The sequence below is a fragment of the Elephantulus edwardii genome, unplaced genomic scaffold (genome assembly GCF_000299155.1).
Source record: "Elephantulus edwardii isolate Elephantulus edwardi_28Jun2011 unplaced genomic scaffold, EleEdw1.0 scaffold00126, whole genome shotgun sequence".
In the NCBI taxonomy this organism is placed as follows: Eukaryota; Metazoa; Chordata; class Mammalia; order Macroscelidea; family Macroscelididae; genus Elephantulus; species Elephantulus edwardii.
This window is the reverse complement of record NW_006399876.1, coordinates 4,490,627-4,500,739: the sequence shown is the minus strand read 5'-3', so window position 1 is coordinate 4,500,739 and position 10,113 is coordinate 4,490,627. Positions and strand designations below refer to the sequence as shown.

The window sequence follows — 10,113 nt, the reverse complement described above, 5'->3', positions numbered from 1 at the left end:
GGCTGAGGGGGACAGAGGTAGTCAGCTGCGGGGGCAGCGGCTGGGGTACAGGCTGGAGGTCTGGCTGGTCCCCATCATGTTGACCCCAGAGACTTCACACCCTTATGTCCCGCACGTGGCCCCCCCTTGGTCACCACCCATGCCACCCCTTGTCTCCCCTCCTGTTGTCCCCGTGTGGGCAGCCCTCTCAGCCTCTGTCCCCTTAGCTACGTCCCCCTCAGCCGTCCCCCCGTGTGGTCATCGCCATGTCCACGGGGCTTCCCACATGTCTCCATGACACCCCCCACCTCTAGATGACCGCTCTCTTGCAGCCACTGGGATGAGTGCTGTGCCCTGAATCTGGGGGGAGCGTCCCCCAAGCCAGAGGGGCGATCAGTGGGGATCACGCACCCTGCTCACTGGGGAACCGCGTGTCTCTGGGGACATGCTAGTCGGTGGGCTGGCCCGTTAGGAGACACAAGGACTTGATTCCAGGGCACCACGGAGCCAGGCCCTGAGGACAGCGGTCAGGGGACAGGCTGCAGGTCAGCACCGGGAGGGCAGGGGTTCCAGAAGCTTCCCTGGTGGGCCCAAGGCTCCCCTCCTACCCAGGTGGCCTTGAAGGATAATGCCCCTGGAGGCGGAGGTGCTACAAGGGGGTTCTATCCACCCTTCAGCCAGGGACCCTGCAGTGCCAGCTGTCCAGGGGGGTGAGGTGGGCACCAGGAGGGAAATTGGGGACGAAGCCAGTGTATTGGAAGATGACACTAACTGAGAAGCCGGCCGTTGGCAGCAGGAAGTGTCCAGGAGGAAGCTCCATGGGTGACACTGGTGAGGTGGACCTGCCCATAGCAGTCGGCTACCCGGACTGGGGAAGAACCATGGTCCAGAGGCTTCGGGGGGACAGGGTGGTCTGGAGAGGTGTGTGACAGGGACAGGAGAGCTGCAGGGAGGGTAGGGCGTGGCAGGACCGCGGAGCCCACCAGGCCCCCAGGCTCTGTGTGGATGAACGTGGGACGGCCCCTTCCACTGCACTGTCCTCTCAGCTCTCCTGGGACGGGGACCTTTCAGCAGTGGTGTGACCGTGTGTGATAAGCTCTGCATTGAACTTGGAGTTCGAGGTCACTGTGGTCACAGAGCGTGACTAACTGCAGGGTTAGAGATGGCTGCGCACCAGCTGCTCCGTGGGTGAAGGGACTGCGATGACCGCTTCTGTACAGATATGCCAGCCGGACACTCCTGCTCCGTCCTCCAGGGTCACCGTGGACTGGGCTCTGCCTTAAAGGTGCTGCCTCTGTTTTCAGCTTGCCCAGATGGTGAGCTTCAAGGCCGAGGCCACATCCTTTGCTTCTGCATCCTGGCCTCTCCTCCCCCACCCCTCATCTGCTTGATCGTTTCTCTGACCAGTGGTGGCGATGGTGAAGAGAGGCCAGGCTGCCCAGCATTGTCTGGCAGCGGAGTCATAGGAGGGCACACACCCTCGGGACTGTATCAGTTTGGAAGCCAGGGTGCAAACTACAGAAAGGGCTCAGGCTGACATGAACTTCAAAGGGGCCTGCTGTGGAGACTCTGGGGTGTTTATAGGCAGGAGAGGGTAGGATTGCATGGGGGTCTGGGTCGGACAGGATTGAGAGTAGCTCAGATCCCAGTGAGGGCTCATCCAGGAAGTCCCTTCCCGTTGCTTTAAGGACACAAGAGACAAAGTTAGGCTTCTCCAAGCTCACTCAACTCCTCAGTAAAGGATCCCATTGCCCCTGTGTGCCCCAGCTCAAGGGATTCTTGTGAGCCCTAAACCAGAAGCCATGTGTCACGTCAACATGAGCTGTGGGGTCTTGTACACGTTGTCTTATACATGTGAGGCCTGGGGACCCTTGATTCTAGTCAAGGAGTTTGGGCACCGCTTTATCTCTGACTTGAAGGTCCTTCCACACCCCCAAGATGAGCAATCCGTGAAGACCTCTCTTCCTGCTCCGTCTCTAGGCCCCCTTGCCACTTGGGATACCTTCAGAGGAGGCTGCTGTCCTGGTCTCACCTACAGACACGAGCAGTGGCTTCCTTGGTCCCACCTTATGGTCTCCTTACCAGTAGATTAATTTATCCAGGGATGCGGAATGGCAAATCCTGGTGCCAGCCTCTCCATTGGCCTTGGCAAGACGGTGTCATCTTCTGCTGAGTGAGACCGGAAGGCTCTGCCTCCCGACGTAGCACCAGTGCAGTGTCTGGCACACAGCATGGAGGATGGACTACACCTCTGGCCTGTCCCGCCTGTGGGAATGTGCCCAAGTTCAAGTGGACACCTGACCTGGGCTCTGGCCACCTGGAAACTAAGGCTCTCAGAAGCCCGTAGTTCTCTGGTTCTGAGATTCGGACATAGAGTGAGAGTCTGCTCTTACAGCCATTCTGAGCAAGGCACTTGTCACGTCTCTATCCTAAACCACTCCGCTCAGAGTCCTGGTTCATCGGCCAAGTCTGTGGCCTCAGATCGTGAGGACATCTTCTGGCCCCATAAGTAGCAGCACTCACAAGTCTTCTGAGGCAAATGGGCACTGGGGAATCTCAGGTGGCAGGCTGGCGTGTGAACAAGCTGGTGGGCAAAGCCAATGGCCTTTGTCCACTTCCTGAAATGTCAGCGGTCTGGCTGCTTGACCATTCCCCCGAGAAGGCGAGGCCACAGTGCTCCTGCTCTGAGCTGCCCACTTTCACCATGGCTGTGGTCCTTCCGGCCCCAGGGGCAGAGGGGTGGGCCCTGGAATGCGTAGATGGCCCGAGCTTGTTTCCAGGATGCCAAAACCTGCTGTGGAACCTTGGTACTGAGATGTTTCCTCACGTACAGCCCAACGTGCGGAGACAAGAAGCAGATGTTCCTCTTACGTTTTCTTTTAAAAAAAAGTGGTCTAGACATTGTGACTTTTTAAACTGGTGGGAAATTGAAATAGCTTTTCCACGATGTGTATCGTCCATCACGAAAATGAACATTTTGTATATTTCTTTTTCTTTTCTTTTTTTTTTTAATACCTTTTTAAAATCAGAGCACTTAACTGCAGACTTCCAGTAGGCATTACCAACAAGTGTCACCAGAGGGCGGTACAACACAAGCAAACGTAGAGTTGAATGTCCCGGACTCTGGGACTTTCTAAAACTTGGCAATTCTTAACCAGGTTTTGTGTTTTAACTAAATGAAAGATACTGAGAATGACACAGAAGACTTCTCATGGAATTAATTAATAACACAGTCTTATTTCAATTTTGTTTTTTATTATTTGTTTTAAACTGAAATGACTGTGTCTGTACCACAGCCCTAGGGTAAGAAAGGGTCCAGCGCTGGAGCTAGATCTGCTCAACACTGTATTTCTCGAGTCGCATTTTTTCTCTCTTTACTTGTGCATTGATATGGGCTTCTCAGTTCAGAAAACAAGGCACTATAACTATTTTATTAGCTACATGAATACATGTAAGATATATTTTCCTTCCATTTTAATATACAACATTTGAATACAATATAGTTTTATGCAGATCAGGTTCAAAACACCCAAGGCACACACTTTATTTTTTTTCCTTTTTTTTTTTCTTTTCTGTATTTACTTGAAGGCTCATAGTAAAGTTTCAGAATTGCTATAAACAGTGAATTCCAGAGTAGAAGCGATGGACAGTGATGGTTTTCAGTTTTAAACAGAAAATGGTAAGGACCGTGAAATGTAGGAACATGGTACAAAAACAGTCAAGAAACTGACTCACAGATACAGGGAGGATTAAATGTGGGAGTGACTGGGTCCGCTGCCGTCTGAGAAACACGCCCAGAAATCCTCCAATTGCCCCCTGAAGCCGGGGCAGCTGCTTGGTCCCCTGCACCTGGGCAGGTGAACAACGCTCACCTCTGTGCGTGTGGACATGGCTGGCTGCGGATACTCGAAGGCCTTCCAGTCACTGGGTGGTTAAAAACATCTCAGATGAAGCACAGGTAAAAGGAAAAGCCTCCCAGTAAGAAATACTTTCTAACAAGACAAATGAAAGTATTTATATCAAGAAAAAAAAAAGAGTTTGGGAGAAACCATTAGACGATCAGGAGGGGCAGTCAGAGGCCGAGGCGGCCGGGCTCAAGGAGAACTGGTCACTAACCCAGGCAGCGCCGTCCAAGCCGGAGCCCGCACCACAGCACAAGACGCTGCCCGGGCGCCAAAGAGAACAGATTTCCACCGAGGAGGCCACGGAACAGATCCCTCTTTTCAGTTTAAAATAAAACCAAAGTCTGTTGCCATCGAGTCGGTTCTGACTCAGAGGGGGGGCCCCCAAAATGATAGCGTAGGGCTGCCACCTTCACAGAAGCTGATTACCCCATCTCCCTTCCTCGGTGTGACTGCCAAGTTCAAACCATAGGACTCTGAATGCTCAGCGGAGCACTTCACCTCTCCCTTGGGCTCTTTAGAAAGGACCCCCCAAGCCAAGTGAGTGTCCAGCTACTCACGGTGGCCCTGCAGGACAGAGCAGACCCTTCAGGACAGAGCAGAGCTGCCCCATGCGCTTCGAAGGTTGTGAGTCCTCAGCAGCACACGGCCACTGCTTTCTCCCTGGGAGAGGCTGGGGGGTTTGAACTGCCAATCTTTTGATTGGCAGCCAAGTACTTTAACTACTGTGTCACCAAGCCTCCTAGAGCGGAAAAGATCTTCTGTGGCTTCCTGGCTCAATTCTTTGTCGCCCCAAGCCTTAGTATGTTGCCCACTTATGGGAACATTGCTGGGTTCGTGTCAACAAGATCCACCCATGGCTGGACGGGAGGACGACAGCCAATCGGGGCCCGAGGGGGAGGCCTCTGCTCGGAGGAGAGAGATCACAGTCTAGTCTGGCTTCCTCATGTCAGCCAACGGAAATGCAGCCCCCGCTGCAGTCTCGGGGTGCCCCGACCACGGCTTTTGGCATTCTCCACAACTCAGAAATAATACTCCCATGTAGACACCGAAAAAAGAAATGGAATGGAACGAAGGCAACTCGGGCCCATGGCAGGAACATCTGTCCCCGTGGGTGAGAGAGATTATCTGGTCAGGTTCACAGAGGTAAAGCCGGCTGAGTTCCAGGTAACCTTACACGAAATCACAATCATGGCCACGTTTCCAATCCAGAGTTCTCTGCAATCAGAACCAGGAACTTAGTGCAATTACATTTCCTGTCTCGACAGGAATTTTGATTCCCGTAGAGGCGTGTGAAGGGTTGGGAGAAAGTGCAGTCACAGGAGCTTCGTTGGTTTGTTTGTTTTTTAATAAAGTCTAAAAAGAATAAAAGCACAAAAGTAACAGCAACGCAGATAATGGGGATACGTGTGGTCACGCAAACCATGGCGTGAGACGGTGTATCTAGAAAACCCCCCAAAAATGCTGTCAGTGGGAAACCAGTACCTGTGGCCCACACATGAGAAGTCATCACCAGATCAACTGGGTAATGCTAGCTTGTTCAAGAACTCAGAAAAAAAAATCACCATTTTATTAACTTAAGTACCACAAATAATTAACTTTGTGATATGTAAAGTCCAGTAAATCAACAGTCACACTGAGTCATCATTATAGTGTATGAATGAACTTAAAATGTGCACGGACACCCTGGAGAAGCAGGTGTCTGGGCAGCTTACATCATTTACATCTGGAGAGCTTTGGGTTTTGTATACACAATATTACAGAAACTATGTAAATGCAATTTATTTAAATTACAGTATATAACAAAAGTTGATCGTGAAACCTGGGATACTACCAGTGTGATCTCAAGATGAGCAGTTTACTGTTTGTCTACCGTTAAAGAGGGTCGTGGGCAGGGCCCACGGGGAACAGTGGGCGGCGAGTTGAGGGGAGGAGCTATTGCTTTCGGGAACAGACTGGTCAGAGCAGAGCTGGAGGCCGATGCACCTTGGCCACATGTCGACTGTCTTGGTCCCTGCAGGTTCTGATGGGCCCCATTAACACTGTGAGGAGGAGACACTGGAAGAACCAGACATTTCGTTACGTGTCTGTTGGTTGGTTTGCATCGGGTTGGCTGCGTGTGGCTTGAAGTTGTTTTAAGGGAGAAACAGCCAGCTGTCACCCACCATCTGTCAGAGGTCAGTGGGGCCCAAAGCCACCCCCTGGTACCAATGACAGTCCACCAGCGACTCCCTTCCACTTCTCTAGCATTGCCTGGCACAGAGCAGAGAGGTCACACCAGCTGTAGACGAAGGGAAAAGCAGTCTACGTACTGAACCTTGAGAGGTCAACAAATGGAAGACAGATAAGGCGGAACCACCATTTATGTGTCTGTTTTCTGAAACCTCGGGCAGCCTCTGTGGGCTCCTGTGGGCTCTCAGCGTGGAGTTTCTCTAGTGTATTTCACTCATCTGATGACGGAGAACAGTGGAGAGTGGACTGAGGAACGTGCCTCACTCCTCAATGGACACCTTGTTAGACTGATCGTCCAAGTCCCAGGATTGACCTGAAAACATTTGGGAAGATTTGTTTTCCAAATTCGGAGTGTGTGGTTGGAAAAGGGGTGCGTGTCTCTGTGTGTGTGTGTGTGTGTGTGTTCTGTTCTTTTTTTTTTTTTTAGAAACTGCTGCATTGTGAATTGTAACCACTTTTGAAGAAATAATTGTCCTTTGATGACGAAGTTCTAGCAAAGATAGAAAATATAACACAGCGCTGCTGGTTCGGATGCATCCAAATAAGGTTGTTTTAAAAAGGTCAGACTTTTTATAATTATTCCACAGAAATAGTAGTATTAAATCACAAAAGTTTTTATTTTTTTTTTTCTTTAACCTGCTAGCACGAAGTGGAACAAAGGCTGCCTAGCAGACCAGCCACTTTTTTTTTCTCTTAAAATATTGTGCTTATAAACTACCTGTACAACTATTTAAACTTGCAGTAAAGAAAGAGATTTTTAAATTGCTAAATTTTATGTATTCATTCTAGGGCTTTTCCAGACCTAATCAGACACTTGATTGTGAGCATAAAGAAAAAAAAAAAGGAAAGAAAATAAATCATGTTTTATAATTAGAGATGGGCTAGGTCGATTCTGAAATCATCACGAAAGCAAAACCCTGACCCTGACATTCACATACCTGCCAAACGTGGGAGAATGTGCTGGAAGCCTGACTCAATCTCCCCTCCCGCATGTGCAACTGATGGCCTTGCTTAGAAAGTAAAGAGGTTCTGTCATGGGAGGAGGGACACTGGGGGGACGAGGAGGAGGCAGGGCCCGTGGACGGCCCGGCGGAGGGGAGACCAGAGCCCAGGAAACCTCCTCACTCTAACCACCCATCTTGTCAACCCTGGGTCCCGTCGCCACGCCATACCCAGTGGAGCCTCAAAGAACTTGCCGGACAATTAAGACAAGCTGGTGGGATGCCTGGACAGCCAGAGACGGAGAAAAAGGCCCTGAAGTGCCATCTTCCCAGCTACGTTACCAGGTGCTGCCCCTGGCAGAGCTCAGCGCGGAGGGCACTGTACCCGCAAACCCTGTGAGGACGGTGGTTCAGGGGCAGCGCACACCTGTCACCAGCCTGGGTCCGGTCCTCCATGCCAGGGTGGACGCTCCCCCTTGACCTCTGCCCAGCTCACCCATCTCTAGTGGAAACAGAAATGGCGGAAGGTGGAGAAGGCCAGTCTCCCACGCACGCCAGGCCCTCCTGGCAGCCAGCTCTCGAGGAGACCGGAGCAAGGCCGCGGCAAGCTGGCCAGGCCTCCGTCCTGGGGACCGTGACGTTGTGCTTTGGCTAACTCCATGTGGCACCTGTGTGACCACCTTGGAAAGATGCGAATACGTTTGCAGAAAGAAATAAAGAAAGCTCAGCAAAGCTGGCACGATCCTGCTCGGACGCCCACCACCACCGAGACCCTCGCGGCCACGGAGCTCGCTGCAGGAGGAGAAGGCCCAGAGTGGGACAGAAGAACGGCTGCTGGCCCTTCCGGCCACGGTGACAGGTGAGGCACGGGTAGACAGGCCTGGCAGGCGAGACTGAGAGAGGGGAGTGGGGAGAGGTGGCGAGAGGCCCGGCCTGCGGGAGGGGTGCTGCCCGGGACAGGACGCGGACGCAGAGCGGGGAGGTATCAGGCGCATCCTGTGTGTCTGCCCACGGGGCACAGGCCGAGTGAGGTCACCTGTGTGCACGAGCCAGAGGTGGGGGGAGGGCCCTTCCCACGTGAGAACACCTCCCTCCCCTTGTCCAGCTTGACAGAAACCACCCAGGAGCCCCCATCCCGAGAGTGCCGAGGGGTCTCAGCCAGCATGGGGGCTCCCCACGCTTCTTTGGGTATCAGGAGACAGACCCGGGGTGGGGGTGGCCGCCGGCCTGGCTGTCCAGCGATTTCAGCGTAAGCCCATCTCTACTTATAACAAGGAGTCTGTGAAGGTCAAGAATGGCCGTCCTTATCTGTCCAGCAGCTGTTTCAAAGCCCTTTCGATGTTCATCCGGTGTCCGACTCGAGTCACCCCGAGGTCTATGAGGTCTTCCTTCTGCAGGTTTGGGAGGTGGCTGCCATCAATCTCATTGTCCATGAAGGCCTCTTTATGCTCACCCAGGTTCAGACTCTCCAGCCAGTCCGCCACGTCGGGTTTAGTCCACAGGTGGACCGGTTTAGTTGTAAAAGGCTTATTTGAGATTGGCTGTTGCAGTATCGAGGGGGACGGCGACCTGCTGCGTCCTGCGGGGTTCAAGCCAAACAGGTCCCCGGAAGGGGGCTGGCTCGGAAGGTTAAAGACGTCCGAGAGGGTCGGGGAGGGGGACGCGGCGGTGGCCAGCGGAGCAGCCAGGATCTCTTTGCTCATCTCTGTTGGGGAGACCACAGGGCTTGGGGCGTGCCTTGTTCCTGAGGTCCTACTGTCATAGTCGGGGGGCCGACTCTGCAGGGTGATGGGCTGGGAGGTGCCGGGACGGACAGTGAAGGTGACCGTGGTGCTCCGTGTACCTGAGACAGCGCTCATGACGTCCGGGCCTCTGAAATAGCGAGAGAGAGAACGGTCACCAGCCGGGCCACCAGAGAAGGGCAGTGAGATGCTGAGGGTGGACAGAGCGGGGGCACCCACACCACACCAGAACGTCCAGAAGGGGTGCTGGCTGAGAGCAGGGGGAAAGCAGCGGAGGCAGGACCCTCCCGAGAGAATCAGAGCACGTCAAACTGGCCCAGTGGATGGGCAGGGTGGGCCTGCCTGGGCGAGAGGTCGTGGGAGTGTGGGCTGGGAGCTTCCTCTCAGGGCTCAAAGGCGTGGAAAGAGGGCTTCGTGTGATGTGTCCAATGACAACACCACGTTCCTGCCTCCCATGGAGACCATGTTCAGTGATATCCCCTCGAGACAGTGACGTCTCATGCCCTTCACGGTTTGTCACCAGACCTTCCTAAGTGGGTGCAGGAAGGATGCCTCCCAGGCTGGCCCCATTCCAGGAGGGGAAATTCTCATGACTGTGTGGGCTGGGGCACTCAGAGTTTGACCAAATTATCCGTACTACAATAGCCGCTGACCCATCAGTCTGTCCTGATGCATCCAAAGGAGAGGGCTTTCCCCCCTCACCCCCGCCATCCGGTGGTGCCTGGGCCCTGAGCACACGCGGCCAGGCATCACCCAGGACGGCCACGGAGGGGCTCAAGGATACACCGGCTGTCCTGGCCGTGGAAGTCAGGATCCGAGGGAACCGTCCTCCCTCAGAGTGGGCCTTGGACTTTCTAGCAACCGGGGGCTGGTGTGATGCCAAACCCACCCAGCTGGCTGGGTAACTCCTAGGGAGTGGACATCAGATCTCGGGCCCAGGAATGTGTCATCCTCACGCTGGCCTGATCTGTTCCCTCACTGTCCAGCCAAGGCCAGTGCGGGCTTCCTGGCTCCACACTCCAACTGAACTGTCCCTGGAGCCCTGATCCATGCTTTTCGCTGTCCTGGACTGAGTTCTGCCCTCAGGGTGGGTGCCTGTGTCTGCCCTGAACGGCCCAGATTCACACCGCCCTTCGGGAAGCACCAGGCAGGCCTGGGTTTCTCCTGCGGCCTTCAGTGTGACCTGCTGGATCCGAGGGCCACGCCCCACAGAACGACACCCACGGGCACGACCTGGAGCAAGTCCAGCGGCACCTGCAGGCCCACCTGTGCCCTGGCTAGCTCTATCCTTCAACGAAGCAGCAGCTGGTTTTCTCT

The 10,113-nt window shown here is 53.9% G+C and overlaps 1 protein-coding gene across 1 annotated transcript in view; it reads right to left on the bottom strand.

The window, feature by feature from the left end:
* Positions 1 to 8,358: 8,358 nt before the first annotated feature.
* Positions 8,359 to 10,113, bottom strand: part of SHANK2 (SH3 and multiple ankyrin repeat domains 2) — a 617,206-nt gene continuing 615,451 nt past the window's right edge. The window contains exon 24 of the mRNA XM_006893221.1: positions 8,359 to 8,926. Coding sequence (XP_006893283.1) covers positions 8,359 to 8,926 — 568 coding nt within the window. The remainder of the gene's footprint in view (positions 8,927 to 10,113) is intronic.